The sequence below is a fragment of the Pavona decussata genome, unplaced genomic scaffold (genome assembly GCF_977016875.1).
Source record: "Pavona decussata unplaced genomic scaffold, jaPavDecu1.1 SCAFFOLD_9, whole genome shotgun sequence".
Lineage (NCBI taxonomy): Eukaryota > Metazoa > Cnidaria > Anthozoa > Scleractinia > Agariciidae > Pavona > Pavona decussata.
Window position 1 is genome coordinate 4,690,001 of NW_028145432.1, and position 16,729 is coordinate 4,706,729.

At 40.0% G+C, this 16,729-nt stretch overlaps 3 protein-coding genes across 3 annotated transcripts in view; 1 reads left to right on the plus strand and 2 right to left on the minus strand.

Moving 5' to 3' along the window:
* The window catches only part of LOC146488690 (myeloid differentiation primary response protein MyD88-like), a 10,008-nt gene extending 6,950 nt beyond the window's left edge, over positions 1-3,058 (minus strand). The window contains exons 1-3 of the mRNA XM_085119439.1: positions 2,554-3,058; positions 840-893; positions 148-174 (exon numbers count right to left, since the gene is read on the minus strand). Coding sequence (XP_084975565.1) covers positions 148-174; positions 840-893; positions 2,554-2,845 — 373 coding nt within the window. The 5' untranslated portion in view covers positions 2,846-3,058. The remainder of the gene's footprint in view (positions 1-147; positions 175-839; positions 894-2,553) is intronic.
* Positions 3,059-4,266: 1,208 nt separating this feature from the next.
* Positions 4,267-16,281, minus strand: LOC146488691 (sperm-associated microtubule inner protein 4-like). The gene is made up of 7 exons (XM_085119460.1): positions 16,035-16,281; positions 14,312-14,491; positions 13,387-13,458; positions 8,912-8,941; positions 7,998-8,277; positions 6,509-6,754; positions 4,267-5,837 (listed from the first exon to the last, which is right to left on the minus strand). The coding sequence occupies exons 1-7, from the start codon at positions 16,160-16,162 to the stop codon at positions 5,127-5,129; spliced, it is 1,647 nt and encodes a 548-aa protein (XP_084975586.1). The 5' UTR covers positions 16,163-16,281; the 3' UTR covers positions 4,267-5,126.
* On the plus strand, positions 10,825-13,234 carry LOC146488692 (uncharacterized). The gene has a single exon (XM_085119464.1). The coding sequence runs from the start codon at positions 10,899-10,901 to the stop codon at positions 11,904-11,906; it is 1,008 nt and encodes a 335-aa protein (XP_084975590.1). The 5' UTR covers positions 10,825-10,898; the 3' UTR covers positions 11,907-13,234.
* Positions 16,282-16,729: the final 448 nt, after the last annotated feature.

Here is a 16,729-nt window from a genome sequence, read left to right on the forward strand (position 1 = left end):
GTGATGTCTATCATACAGTTCATGAATCTCATTAGCATGCATGTATCTCAAGGTTATTGGAATCAGTTCCTTTGATCAATTTAATGCAAATGTACATTTGTTACTGGAAAGTAAAATTTATAATATTTATGAAAAGGTATTACTTACGAGTTTTAATGTCCACCTTGTCTTCATCTGCAATAAATTGAAAAACAAATTGTGTCCTTAGTCATGAAAGAACAACCTGTTGCTTCTTACATCTACCAATGCCTTCTCTCTTGAGTGGGGTGGGGGGGGGGGAGGAAGGACTCAGGGATAAGGGCAGGCCATTTTGAAGAAAGCTGATCGAATTCTTAATTAAAACTTTGAACAAAATGTCTATTGTTAAGGGGATATTTCTCAATAAAAGATGAAAGATTAGGAGCAATTTCTCAATATTAAATAGATTAACCTCAAACTGACTCTGCTTCTGAAAACTTGCGTTCAATTTAGGAGAATTGAGTTTGTATGTAAGTATTTGTTATTTCTTCATGTAGCAGGGTTCATACTCTTTTGAGCTTTTGAAATTCCATGACTTTCCATGACCTTTTCCATGACTTCTCCAAGTTTTCCATGACCTAAATTTGACCATTTTCGTGGAAATCGTCTTTCATTTTGGGTTTGTTTTTACTATTTTCTTTGCAAAAAACCCTCGGCCAATTTATTTTGTACTTTTTAATAAACATCATTTTTCATGACTTTCCATGACCCACACCTAAATTCCATGACTTTCCAGGCCTGGAGAATGAAATTTTAAAATTCCATGACTTTCCAGGTTTTCCATGACCTGTACCAACCCTGATGTAGCTCTGGAAACATACCGGCGTGCATTTGTCGCAGTTCAGACTGTACTTTTTCCTGTTGCTTCTTCTCTTCTGAAACGACACCAGAATAAAGATTAATTTTTTTTCTAAATTACAATTAACTTATCCAGAAAGTTCTATTTTAAACCTGAATTTCTTTTTTCAATTTAATGGGATGACTATAGCCCCTATGCAAAAATGACTGACATTTTAATATTCTTTTGTCTGTGATTAAAATGAGCCTCACTAGCCTCGTTCTTGAGTTCAAAACAACAAAAGAATACTTTACCTTGAACAAGGTTAGCGACGAAAATTTGAATGCACACAAAAGAATATCAAAATGTCAGCCATTTTTGCATTAGGTCTACCCCGTATATATTGTCATTATAAAATAACAATTGGTTTCATCCTAATGCAGACAAGGCTTTGAAAAACATTTAAACCTAATATTTTGGTGTCAAACATGACACATGTTATATTACATGGTATGCCATAGACCTAGATTTGCCTTAAGTTTTCTTTTTATCCACCAAAAAGAGTGACCAATGAGCGACAGAGTCATGAGTTGAGCGACGGAGTAACGAGGAACCCTATCTAAAATGGCTGAAATTTTAACATTCTTTTGCTTGCATTTAAATCAGCCTAATTTAGCAATTGGCTGGGTTAAACATCAAGGAAAACACGCCATGTCTTTACCAGGGCTGTCAACCTCACACGTCTTCAAATATTGAGAATATGACTTCCCCGACAATCAATAAAAAAGAAACTTACAGAGGCATCGCATCTTGCCCAAATTTCCAGGTTCAGTGGGCTGGGGGGGGGGGGGGGGGGGGAATTAAACAATACCAGAAACAACGCCAAACATTTCAGATTTTGTTCTCAGAAAGTGAACGTCAAGTATCTGACAAATAGCCAATTTCGTCAATTATCCGGGAGATTACAGACATAAATCTGGAGACCGGAAGATACGGTTCAAAATCTGGACACACCCAGATTATCCGGGAGAGTTGACAGCCCTGCTTTACAATCAATCGACATCATGCATGACCAGCATTTTTGAAATTTACATGACTGTCATTTTTTAACGTTGCCAGCGGGATCTCAGGTTTTCTGTAGACTTTTTCTTAGTTTATTGACGGTATAAAGCTATGATTTTTTTTTTTTTTTTACATCACAGCATTAAGTTGTTCAAAAATAACAAGTATTTTCCAAGTATATTGAATTCTTTTCTCAGTTAATGCGTCTCTTTTGGAAAGATTTCCAGAGAAATCTTCAAGATTCCATTCAAATGCTGGACATTACAAAGAGAAATTCAATGTTTATTTCATTCTCTGAAGTACTGGTCATGCGTGACGTAGACTGACTATAAGGGTCACACGCTAATTATGCACCGATAATTAACAAATTATGCGCAATAAGAATGCGCAATGCAATTCAATGGAATCACCAAAAGATTGATGGCTGCACGAGGTTACCGCATACCACGGAATAGATGTCAGCCGGAAGTTCTAAGAGAGTGCTTTCATGTCTCTTTCACTCAAACACTTTCACATTACTTTCACATTGCGATCACTCGTGTAGAAGCAATAAGTTCGAGATCAGCATTATTATTTAAAAATAAACTAACATTCTGTCAAAATACATTTAAGCCTTACCATGCATGCTCGAGGATCATGAAACTTAACTGTCAAAACATGTAAAGTAAGCTTGAACTTAAGCTAAACTAACTTACCTATGTGTTTTTGAAGGTCTTGTATCACATCCGGCCTGTTTATCTCTTCAAGCAAGGATAATAGTTCTGAAACTGTCTTTCCGTTGCTTTCATAATCGCTTATCAATTCGAAGACTGGCCCTCGCCCTTGCATTTGCAGAGCTTCAAAATATCGTATTTGCTCGGAAGAATACCCCATCTTGCCTGCAAGTTCCTTCCAGTCACCGCCAATGCCACGACGAGGCGGAAGAAGAAGAACCTCCATTCTATGATGAGCTTCAAAGCTTAAATCTTTCACTAACTCCTCGGTCATGGTTCCTTATTTGATTCAGAAATTATAAGGAACACATATCATGAAGGCAGAACTTTGCGCCTGGGGCGAGTTCCTCTGCGTGGGAAGCGGTTTTTCAGTTCCGTGAGAGAGGTTCGTTCAGAGAAACTTCCTCTTGAATACAAAATAAGTGCGTGCGTGGAAATACAGGACCATGAATTCCTTATAAACATAATCCGGTTGACCTGTACGAACTCTTTTCAGAAATTCCAAAGTACTTCATGTATGCATTCACATATTGTACCGTACTATGCTAATGAGGAAAACACGCGCGCTTGGTCCAGACAACTCGTCCACACTAACTCTTCTAAATTGTTTGTTTGCTTGTTTATTTGTTTATAACTGGCGAAGCAACGGGAGTGCGTGAATAGCTAGAAAACAATCATCAGTGCACGAGCGAACTAAAAAATCGGGTAAAAAAAAGAACGGCTTCTTTATTTTCGATCAAGAAACTCAATACATCAATATAATTATCTGAAATGGGTTATGTACAGCGTCTTACAGATATAATCTTAAGGCCATTTATGCTCTACTCATTCTCCTGGTTTACCAACAAACTGCTTTGACAAATGATTTACCGCAATGGTGATCAAGTTGCAATGAATGGTTTTTGCTTCCCTAAAATAAGAAAATTTCATATTAATTTTTTCTCGTTAAGGCTTTCCCCCGGGCATTTGAACTTTTGAAGATTGGCTTGTTGAAATTCCTGCCTTCCAGGGACAAAGAGCTCTTCAAATGCCCTACCCTTAAGTTCTCAAAGGCCTCTCCTACTAAAAAGGACAAATTTTTCAGCTTCAAATCAATTAATCAACGTTCGTGCTTTGCAAACAGAGATAGATATTCATGACATCTTCAAAAATGCTTTTGCAGCCCCTTTTGAGTGAGCAAATCGCTCACAAAGGCGAAATCCTTTCCTTGAAAAACTCCTCAATTCCAAGAAAGGTAAATCGGGTTCAAATTCCGCTACAATCCGGGCACGATACACGTGGGTGTTTACTGGTATTCGGTCGGGATCACCGATGAATAATGTAAATTTTTTTTTTGTTAAAGCGGCCGATGACACCAACCTTAAGAGAGTCTCTGGGGGTACCCTTGAAATTTTGCGATCCATTTTGACTTTCCTACCGAAATATCCACATTTTCTGTGCAAATGGTAAGCATCCACGGTCAAATGCCCGAGGGAGGAGGAAGAGGGAGGACAGGGGGGGGGGGGGGGGAATGCTGAAAGTTTGCATTGATCGTAGCATTATGTGCTCGCTCTCTAGGCAGAACTTTTTAAAGTTAGTGAAGTTTTTGTTTTTCTGTATAACTGAACTTATCTCTACTTAATTCCATGCGCACTCTTAAAAAAAAACCGCCGTAGTAAGAAAGGTTTTTCTACTGAAAACAATACGAGACAAAAGTCCAAAGGTAAAGAAAGCAGACTTTGATAAAATCTTGCCTCGTGCGTAGTCGAAGAGAAACTTAGCTTGCCACCATCTCTAATATATTATTTCTCAAAGAATTCATTAATTTTTTTTTTCACGTGATGCACACCGGTAACCACGTTTTTATTGAAATCTATTTACCTACTTTGAACCACAATAAATTAATAAATAAATCAATTGAAATTGCAAGGCACACACAATAAGAATGAACAGTTCACAGTTTCGTGTATTTAGGGACACCTTACCAGAACATCTGAAAATTGTGTCTCCTATAATAACGGAATGTTTTATGGCCTCATTTATGGTAAGCTATCATGGTGTGACATGTTCGGATTTTTGTCACCGAAAGGTCTTATCGCCCGAATTTTCGGGCTCTGTTGCCTTTCCGAGAATGTTTGCTGGCCTTATTTAGCACTTTTTAACTACATATTCGCCCCTCCGAAAACAGAAGAGATTTATAGTTTTTATGAAAGTTTGAGGTGACATTTCGCTTTAAAACTCTATTTTTTTTTTTTCACCCTCTAATCCGAATTTCTGAGGTAGGTAAGGCCTTCCAAACAACTATTCCATCAAAACAAAACCACTAGGTGCACCTGTTGTGTCAGTGAAGATCGAAACAAATTGATACCGACACTCTGACACTGAAATACTTCATACTCTGACACTGAAATACTTCATAGTCGCGCGACATAATTTACCACTCACGAAGATCTTACACCAACGACGAGGCAGTTTGCGTAAAGCTCTCTCTAACACAAAATTTACAATCGTACGGTAGATCTTCAATGTAACGACTGGTAAAATTCATGAAATTTAAAAGCAAAGTAGCATCTGTTCTAGCGATGAAAATAGTACACATGTATGCCTGTTTCCGGCACAATGTGTCTCCTCTCATTGGTCGTAATCCGCAAATCCGGCTTCCGACGGATGTCGGGCGCGCTTTCGGGAAACTGCGCGTGAAATCTTCGGTGAGCTTCGGTTTTGCTCCAGCTGTTCTGCAGTTCCAGTAGCGCGGTGCTCGGCCTGGTCTCTCCGAGGTTAGATGGTCGAAACCACTTTGGATACAAGTCGCTGTTGGTCGAACCTGTCTTCGATTGATCAGAGATCTGGCTAGGCATATTGTTCACAATGGGAGAGGTAGGCCGTTTGGATACTTCAGGAGCCGTTACAGGTCTAGCTTCGCTGAAGTGCTTTGCGTTCACATGATTGGTAATGGATGAATAGTACAGATGCGGATGGGCACGAGCAAACGCATGTACATCTGAATATTCCCCGCTCGGATTGATTAAGCTGTTTTGCAAGTATCCGTCGCTATATTTGGGACCGGTGGTCAAATCTAAGATCTCTTCTCTCACAAAGCAGTTCCCGTGCGTCTTTTTGATGGATTTATCTTTGGTGTCTTCTTCCTCGCCCTCGCTATCAGTGATCCACAATTCCGTACCGTGACCTACAATCACTCTCTTCTTTTTTTTCTTTTTCCTTCTTATCTCCGTGTGCCGGCCCTCCAGTGGGCGCGGAGAGTGGAATTCATTCTTGAAATGTTCCTTCTATAAAAGAAAAACCATAAGGGGATTAGTTTCTAAAGAAACAGTAGGCTGCGTCGGTGGAGAGTAGAAACGAATGTTTGGTTTATCAACAGAGTTGATAACTAAAGGTAAATTGGCCACTGTGAAGGGATTCGAGTGTTGACGTTTCGAGCGTTAGCCCTTTGTCGGAGCGAGTCGGAGCGGATTCCCTCCGACGAAGGGCTTACGCCCTCGAAACGTCAGCACTCGAATCTCTTTACGGCGGCCAATTTACCTTTAGGTATCAACTCTGTTGATAAACCAAACAAAGGAAAAAGCAGCCTGTCAGAATCGAGTGAGCGTGAGATCAAAAAGAGCTTTGTCGAAGGAAAGAAAGGATGTCCTCGAGTTATGGAGGACATGAATAGCGCCACACAAATGCAACTTCATAAGGGTGCCTAATTGAAACAGGATTCAATTAATGCTTATTCAAGAATGCATGATCATCCGATCTCCTTTCTCCTCCTGAGTAAAACCTGAAGTTATGAAAGTGTACGGCTGTGCATAAAATCCACTCACATTACGCCAAATTTTTCAAGTTAATTGGCTCTTTCCTTGGACGCTTTTTGTACCTTCAATGTGAACGTTACGGGGATTTTAGACTTGTAGATGGTAACTCGGAACGGACTGACAAAAAGATTTGAGTCACTTACCATTGAATCGCCCTCCCCTTTGCAGATTTCATCGAAGTTGTCCAGTTTGAGGATATTCTGGGGGCCGTTCCCTGTAAACTGCTGTTGGTAGTGCGTCTGCCAGAAGTCTCGATGAACATTATACAAGGCATTAGCTGTCCGGGGGGACACCGCCATCAGCCCACTTCTGTCCGGGGTGTTGGGTAGAACAGAGGTGGGAGGGGTGGGGTAGTAATTTTGTCTCTGCAACCCCGGGCCTTTGACCAACTTGTTTTTAAAGGAGAGGAAAGAAGAATAAATAAATGAACTCATCATCACCACAAAGCTTGCTTGTGCTAAAAAAGCAAAATGCGCGCTGTCATTTTAGAATGAAATGGATTACTACATCAAAATTGCCAAGGAGCGGGTCTGAGGTAGTGGGGAAATCAACTGAAATAGATCACATACATCATCATCATTGGTATATATATTTTTTTATGTCGTTGAAAATGAATAACTCCAGGCGAGGTGTGTTCAATTTACTACTGTAATAGAGAGATGCGAGAAAAAATATTTTAAAGTATAATTTGAGTCAGCTAGAAGCTCGATTATTTTTCTGTGCTTCTGTAATAGAAAGGGAACTCCTGGTCGAGGCTGGATCACAATCCACCTACGGAAAAAAGTGGCCGTTGTACATTTTACCACAATACCTTGCGAAGCTAACACGGCCAATAGGCACATAGAAAACCATATATTTTTTTTTGCGAAATTCGTCCCTGTACTAACAACATTGTGCATGCTAGGTTTAAAGTTTTTAGAACTTTTATGAGCGTTTTTAGGGTTTCCGTACGCTAAGAATTATGGATAAAATGTACCACTCGCCATCTTTTTCGGTATGATTGATTATGTACTGTCGGAAGAGGGGGTGGGGAGAGTAGTCTCAGGTGTCTTAGCCGAGACAGGAAGCTGCAAATGAAGCCAAGTTGCTAGACCCCCAAAAAGTCCATTTAGGCTAAACTGAACCCCCAAAAAACCTAATGGCGGGGAACGTAACTCTGGAACAATCCATTCTTCTTTACACAAAACATTAAGAACAGCCCCTGCCATAATCGTATGCAAGGACCACTTGCACAAACAGCAGCAAAGTGTAGCCGGATCGTTCTGTAGATCAGGATCAGTAATATAGAATAAAACGTAAAACCAAATGCATGGCTGATCGGATAGCTAAAAAGGGTAATTTTGGGGTTTTACAAAATCTTCCCACCTATCAAAGTTCACTAGAAAATTTTAAACCCAAAAAAAGAATTCTCAATCGATCGGTTATTTCAAATCCAGAAAGGGTCTTCGCAACTTCCCGTCACTAATATTCCTCACTACCTCCCCCTGCATGTATTTACATCATGTATGTATATGATAAAAGGTCGCGTCGAAGCTTTCTTTATGAAGTGAGACAGAGAATAGCGAATAAAGAACGCAGAGCAGCTTATTTTCATCAATCGCTGCAGGCTCATCTACCAATCAGTTTATTTACCTGCAGAAGGTTGTGTTCCGGCCAAACCAAAGGTTTCTTCTCCGACTCTTTCTGCACTGTGATCACCTCCCTCCGATCAAAATGTCCCTTGGTTTTCTCAAGCACAGTGGGATCTGGTGCCGAGGCCGGAGCCGTGGGGGGTAGGGTGGGGTGTATCAAAACGGCTTGTTTCCCTTTCCTATGGTCATCGGGAGACTCCAGTGACGGGAACACGTGAAACTTTGGCATGTGGGAGGAATAGGGATGCTCCGCTGGGAATCCCAGGGGTATCTGGATTTTCCTAGTGGCGGAGAAATTATAGACATAGTAAAGATCACTATTTTTTATGGCTCGTATTATTACGGTCTACGGTAGAGGAAAGACCACAGATTAGCCCCGGTCATCTGTGACCAGTAGTAAGCGTCTATCGCTTTTCTATTCTATCTGAATGGGACCCAAGTCCTATTTTTGATTGATATTTCCAAATATAGCTGTATATAGGGAATCCCTCAGGAGCGTAACATGAACAGTACACCGGCGAGGCTTACACCCTGTTATTTTGGATAAGGAATCCAATGCGCCGAACCAACATTAATCTTCAGTGGTCGGCAGCAGGCCACCACGTTCTCCACATAATTTTGCAGACGAGGACAGTTTGAAACCTTTGGATATTCAAAACTGCTATCATTGTCCCTCCCCTTCTTCAGGAGCAACTGTTTTCACCACTTAAGCATTTTCTAAGCTAAAAAACCGAATCTGAAGAAAAACAGTGAGAAAACATCTTCTACTAATATCTTCTACTGATAAAAGGAGCACGAATTCTAGTATAAATATCGCAGATTGATCGCGAGCACTGCTTGTTTTCTGCCTGTTACTCAGAGGTTTCGAGCACAATGGGCTTGAAGAGGAAATCAAGTTGTAATAAGCAGGCTTACCCCATCTCTGACTTCTCTGGACTTGGAACGCTGTAAAATACAAAAACAATTACAACACACTTGTGGTGATGTACAAAGGTTTGAACGTAAAATTAATTATTCTGTTGAATAAAACAATTTGAAACTGGAAAAGGTGGTTATTGAACATTTGGTAGATGTAATGATAAAGAAAATTTTTTTTTTTTTTCTTACGGTACAGTTTCTTATAAATCGTAACGCTTCAACCGCGATTGTCGGTTGTTGCGACCTAAGACCACTGTCGATCTGGCAAAACGAAATAGTTGAGAGTCTACAACGGGAAAACAGGAATCAGCCTAGGATAGAATTCAATCTTGAGAAAGACAGTATACGAATCGCCCGTCCCCAATCATCTGCCGTCAGTTCCGAGCATAGCCATGAGACCGGCTTTGTAACGAGGTTAACAGTTTGTCGATTGAGATTCTCAATGGTAAATCCATGGAGTCAAGGAAGCTATCCTCAGAAGCCGGCTTAACCCTAATAACATCAACAGCGGAATAGAAATTTGCGTACAGCAGCAAACCGCAGAATAAATCAGGGATTCTCGCCTAAAAATCGTAGGATCTAAATCTTGAGACAAAATAGCGACGGCACAGTATGAGTATGAGCAAAATTAAATACTTTAAAAAATGATTAGTATTGATACAATTAACAACAAAAAGAACCAACTGACGAGATTAGAGGAGTAGTGCTGTGTTTGAAATTTGTTCAATGTTACCGTCTTATCAGCCAATCAAATGCAAACACCAACGTACGTGACTTTTCCCGCGCTTTTCATCTGCCACTCGCTGATGTATTCAGGCTTTTCCCCGCCGTTTTGACCGGCCAGTGTAATTTCTTTGTTTTTCGCAAGAAAATATATAGTAGCGTGGGCGAGGTGATATTGTGCACGACCGAGAACGTTCCGTTTTTTAATTTTCTTGCAGCTGGCAAGTACGAGAAGTTTTTTTCCACTGAATAAATTGTATTGTTAGTTGCTGCAGTTGGACTTACACATAAGAAACGTTAAAGCTATGGCTAAGACCACTTTAATTCTCCACAAAACGTTTATAATAGACAAGTCCAACTCTGCAAATATGACTTTTTAATAAACATTTTGTCGATGGCTCTTAATTAAAGAGTTTTTTCCCTATGGTAATTAAAAGCTGACCGCTAGTTCGATAACAGCTTAAAATGCAAATATTTTTTCTAAGAATAGACTCAAACATTTGCCAGTATAAAGTACAAAAATTGCGGTAAACCACTTCGTACAACATTTTGTCGCAGTCGAGTTCTTTTGGGTTCTAAAGAGACGTACGCGACCCGCTGACTTCTCGTACAAGTAAAGTTAGGAGAACCAACATGAAACTTAAACGCTCTTAAAAACTATTGGAATAAAAATACAACTGTGAAAATTTGCATTTGTGTTTAGGTTGAATACATCTTAAAAGCCTTACGATTACAGACCATTGTTTTTTGTCATGAATGTCAATGGCGTAACTCCGCCAGGAATAAATTGCAGGCAAATTTTGGTCGGGAAAAACAGTTCTCGCCAAGAACACTGTCCGTCCGTTACACCCCATAAGTGTGACAAGATGTTGCGTACAAGAAGGTGTGACGACTGAATTTAGACAGGCAAGTTTATTTTGAACAAAGAGGCAGACGGGAATTTCGAGTTCCACGCATGATTTGGAAATCGCATTGCAAAGCATATAACTGCAACACTAAAATAGAAAATAAATCCTGGCAACTGACCAATGCACAAAAATCACTTAACTTTTCGTGACATTGGCGATGCTTCGTTAGTTCTCCTCGAAGACAAAGGGTCATATGAAAGCTCTCGTGGACGTTACCATGGTTACGCACTTAAAAAGACCAACCAGAAGACACCGTAGGGATCGAATCTACGTGTCGCTAGTATTCAGGGAGTGTCTTGCAGAGTTGAGGCGCGACGTGCACTGTGTTTGGCACGCAGGTAAAGTCACCCAACATGGCGGCTAACTCGGAAGAATCGAGCCACGACTTATACGCGGTGCAACTGTACGATAAAGAATACCTAAGGCCGAGAACGACCGAGCTGCATGGCCTTCATCTGCCGGACAAGCAAACGTTTTCCATAAACGTCGATCCGGACATGTTGGATGATAATAAAGAGTACTCGGTGGCGAAACGCCTGGAGCACCTCGAGAAACGCCTGCATGGAGGCAAAAGCAGGGAAAAGCGAGGGACGTTCCGCAAGGAAAATCTACTGCTCGTCGACATGGAGAGAACGACGGCGCTTAGCGATTTGATCACCGGAGAAATGCCCGTGTTTGCTCTCAAAACGTACAAAGAAAAAGGTGAAAAACGCTACATGGAGTTCACGCTAAGCAAGAGTGCCTCAGATGACTTGAGACAGAGGGACAAACAGAGACGATTAGAGGCCGCTATGAAAGTTGCTTTCGCTAACTATCTGCACTGGAGTCGTGTATACGAAGAGGTTGAGGGCAAAACGGAGAGATCTGCACTCGAGCAAGCGCGCCAAGAAAACCTGGAGGAGTACCTTCGAAATCCGCTTGAATGCAAGGGGGTTGTGTATTGCTACCTCGTCATAGACGAGTCACAAACGGAAGACAAAAAGTACCAGTTCTACATCGGCAAGGCCGACGGCGAATTTACGAAACAGATCAAGGAACACAACACCTCAGCTAACAAGCCTCTGTTGGAGCTGATGCTGCAAGACAAGGCGCTCTGGCCGAGTGAAGATCAACACTTGAAGAGGAAATTTAAAGAATCACTGCCGAAATCACCGAAGAAAGGCGACCAGCAGGATGACGACCACGTACCCAAGTTAGACTACGAACCGAAGGTTGTGGTTCTCACCCTGGACTTTGGTTATTCAGACAGCTTTGCCAAGGATTTCAAGAGCTCAATCGACGGAGAGGATACGGCAGAAAAGTTGGCTCAGAGCTACGCTCAATACTTCGCGGCCAAGAGTCCAATTGGCCTTAATGGATGAAATAACATGTGTTAGCAGTTGTAGTGAGTCAAATTAAATAATTCAAGAGCATCTTTTATCACTGCTTAAGAACAATTTGGATTTGTCTGTTGCAATGAACAGCTTCTGTCTCCTCATATCGTGCAGCGTAAGTGTAATGAATTAATGGATTGAACTACATCAACGATTTTGGGGTTATTGTTTTCGAAATGCGATGTGTTTGTAATATTTACGCGATAACCCTATACTCTGGTATTCAAAATGGCGTTATCTAGTTCATTCCATTCAATTTTTGCAGAAATCAGTGAGCGTGGAAGTTTCGGGAAACAGATATCTTTGTAGGCGTTTTCAATAATAAAGCAGACTTTCAATCAAAGTAAAATGGCCCGCGTATATTATTGATCTGCGTCGATTCAGTTCTGAGTGCAATATCTTTCACAAGTGGCTAACAATTCCGCATTACTGATAACCGAGAGTTTCTGTGTGTTTGAATATCGCTTGTTAAGTTCATTTAGTCTCCGATTTGGACGTGTGAAAAATTGTTTTCCTGATATTTTCGTCTATTTTCGGTTGTGTCAATGCGTGACATTACAAAATCATCTGTCATCACTTTAGTAGTGGGTGTTAAACATAGAGTGCGGAAACGTTATCTCACTAACATATGGAAAGCGACTTGAAACTAAAGTACACCCATACTGTTCCTTTCTTCTGCGTGTTATTGTAACTATCGCTTTCTATGTGAGCAAATCGAAAATGGGCTCCGTGAGTACATGATAAAACAAAACAGGGGAAATTTAAAACTGAGACACAGGCACCGCTGTTAGCCTTGTGTAGGATAAACAAGTTTACGGAGTATAATGCTTTGCATTGATTTCAGTAAATGCTAATAAGGCTGCCGGCTAAAAGTTTGCACCAATATTTGTAACTTTCCGAGGGAAAAAACCAGCGCGATTCTGCAAATTAGATTATTTTAAATGGTAACATTAACATGAGATTTAGAGTAAATCTCTTTAACACCTCGTTTCCTTCGTTATTAAAGTTTCCGCCGAGGTGACTCGGCCAGAGATGTAACACATATGCAAATTCGTTGTTATTCGGAAACCGCTTGCGTGTAAACACAGCATCCAACCATTGTTTTGTTGCTTTAGAAAATTCAGTCTTTATTACCTGAGGAACCAAATATATATCGTGCAGAATTCTTTATAGAAACCAGGATGATGAATATATTTTTGACTTTCTCTTGCTCTTTGTCAGAACGAATGTTACTGGTTTGTAACGACAACAGAAGATTTTGCGCAAAAACAAACAAATGGAAAAGTTGTCTAAATAAACGATATAAAACAACACAATTTTGTCCGCGAGTTTCGTTTCCTTGGCTGGTAAAATAACTAAATGGTGAAGTGATTTTAATTTTAGGTTTATTCCAAGTAAAAAATTCAACAACATCTTATGTGGTTTGACCACATTTAAAACCACAAAAAGGTAAAACCGCAGCACTTACAGTTCATCGTTTCTTCGCAGGTTGCTTTTCTTCAAAAGAGTGAGATCGTAGTACTGCTCGATCGGGATACCACTGAAATGCAACAAAACAGCACTGTTAACTGAGACAGACAGTTGATAAATCGGTATCCGACGGATAGAATATCTAAAAAATTCGGGGAAAATTTATTTCCTTAGAATACTGAGGCACACCTCTTTTTGAGGCTTGTAATGGTAAACTCAATTAAAAAAGCAGACAATCGGTTCCATGTCCTCGTGTGAGGTATAGGGCGGGATTTCATTGAGCTTATCTCGTGGATGTTTTTATCGGCTCTCGATTTAAAGGCCGCCGGTACAGAGTTCACTGGTCAAGAATGAAATCAATGTCTAAAATAGATTGATTGAATAGAAGTGAAAAAACAAACAAACGAAGACTAGACTTGTGGTTTAATAACCACGGACAAGGATAAAACACAGTGGAAACAGTTCATAAAGAGACGTAACCCGGCTACGGTTCAGGTTAACTTATTCAAGAGCGTTTGCTATAACGATTAATGGGAAATATGGCTAAATCGAAGCCATTTTTGTTGACGCGCATTCGTAACCGAAAAGAGGAAAAAATACGAGATGAAAGGCAATTAATTGCGGTGTAGAAGTGTCATTGTGTGCAATATATGTTTGGAAATCATAACGTGTGAGCGTTTTAGTTTCGATTTTTTCGTCCATCCATCCTTGCATAGAATTAGAAAAATAGCAATTGAAGACCTCGGGCGAAAAAACAAACTACAACCTTTTTACCCTCAAAAAAATATTTCTGCCAAAAAAAGTACTTGTTTTAATCATACACATGAGTGACTTCCGTAGTAGCGGTATAGAGCTAAACATTTCTGATCCTAAGCTAAGTAAATAACAGCTGTGGTGAATCCTGCTGTTGTAACTTTTCTTACCGAGGGAATGGCATGACCCCTCCCCCATAGTGTCTATGCCCCTTCTGTACCCTGGTGGGGGGCTCTTGCTTTGGTCGATACTCCTGTGGAAGCTGTACAGGGCCAAATCCTCCATAGCTTAAACTGCGACCCCACGGCACCTTGGGGGGACGGGTGGTCCGTGATAGATAGCGATCAAAACTGCACGGTGAGAAAAAGCACAAACAAATAAAATGAGAAATATCCGGAACCTTGAGAGGAAGAAAGGTAAGTTTATAGTGTCGATCAAAGCCAGTGATTTTTTTTTCACTGGTATATTTTTCTTAAACCTACATCATCCGCAAACTATTTTTTAAATATATCTGGCACTGGATGTACTATAACGCGCTAAATCGAGTTCAAAGTATGCAACAATTTTTAGCTCTAATAGCACCTCTTTTGAACTTTTGCCAGAAACATTGAATTGATAGAACAAGACAGCTTCAATTATGGTTCATTTTATTATAAATTCTAATGAGAACCTTCCTCGCCATCAACCCCCAAAAATACACTTGCGACCAAATGGAATAACTTACAGAAGGCAACATGCCAGCTAGAATAAGGGACGAAAAGGGTTGCGTGACACATGTATTACAATTCGTCTTGGAATGTTGCGTGACACATGCAAAGCATAAATCAGCATTAAAAGGCCTGGTAAAAATACTTCAAAAAAACGATATACTTCCAAGCTATGCTATGGCTTAACATTAAACAATCCATCGCAAAGCAGAGGTTTTTTAATCATCTCACTTTGTGGATTTCCACTTAAATTCCCATTTATTATTTACATGCATTTATTATTTCATCCGTCTGGAAATGAGTACTGGAAAACAAGTCTAAATGTAACAAAAAAATTTCCTTAATTCTCAAAGAAATTTTTGATGTTAACATCTCGATAGGATAAATTTTTCAATCAAAAATAAAACATACGCAAAACCTGGCAGGCCTTGCACTCCGGACGAACAAGAATCTATCTGCAAACCGCGTATTTGTCACCACGGAAATGAACCACCTGTACATAATTATTCAACAAATTTTAGTCAGTCGCTCGTTTACGGCGACAATAAACAAGTTCTCAGGCACTCAAACGGAATAAACTAAGTCCAAAGATTTTCGCAGTTACCAAGACTGCCTGCACTTTGTCATCTCAATTGAATGACATTTGATTATATCGCCCATACGCTACAAGTATTGTTCAAATATAAACTTTACGCTAAAATTTAGACGTTTATTTTACGAACCCATTTCCACAGATTTATTATTTTAGGGCAACTTTAAGTCGTACACGGTTCACGAGATTCCGAAAGAGACAAAAAACCCTCCGACAGGCTCTGAGATCGAATTACCAAAAGTTGCTAAAAGCGTCAAAGATGAACGCGGTTGCCCAATATATATTGGCTTTCAGGCTTCCTTAGTTGATATACTACGCAATGAAAAATATAAGTAGAAACTATAAAACTAATAATCCACGGTAATGTAGAAGCAATTACAAAATGGGACTTTTTGGAGTACTTTCATAAGCAAGACGAACCACTTAGCAACCTGTTAGCAACGGTCGCGCATGGACTGTCTCACTTAAAAGCCACACCAGGCGCCTCTGAACCTGAAATCTATATACCGCATTTCACAGCAAACACAAAGCAAAACGAAACGATCCCGTTTGACTTATCTGGAAATATGAATAGAATACCATACTATTACTTACTGGTCTTGAGATAGAGTAATTCGATCGTGATACTGAGGGCTATGCAGAAAATGTGACTCAAAATTCCTTGACAAGTAATTCACTCCTTGGTGCTCCTTGTAAAGTGCTTGTTGCAACGCCGTCGTCATTTTTTCGCCAAAGTTTTCCTTTGTGATCGACGGAATTCCTGTTAAATTACATGGCGAATTTTTGGAATAGTTTGAGAGAAGTTTGTGAGTTTTCGAGATTTTACCGCGGACATCCGGTGACAGAACCAGCGCTATTCATAAACATACATTTGCCAAGGCGACCCAAGATCACATGATTGGTTTACTAAACAATAGGATCTGTAACCATTGTTTGGAACACATATACATTGCTTTCTATTGACACGAGACAATGGAAAAATAATTCACTTCAGGAATAATTAAACGCAGAGAATAGCTTAAACAGCTGGGGAAACCAGAGACGAAATGAACCTTTTCTTTCCCTGTCAGTCATTTCAAATCAAGCAACACAGACCATGGTGAAAAAAATATATAGTTCTATGGATTTTCATCTTCCTACCCAAATATGCGAAACGGCGTTGCTGACCTCTTGAGTTTTTTAGTTTATTTTTATTTTTTTACACGAAGCAAACTTTACTTTAAGTTTGTTATGGGACAGCCGGCTGTTATTCACGAGACATGGTTTGAGCATCTTAAAGGCAACTTTCA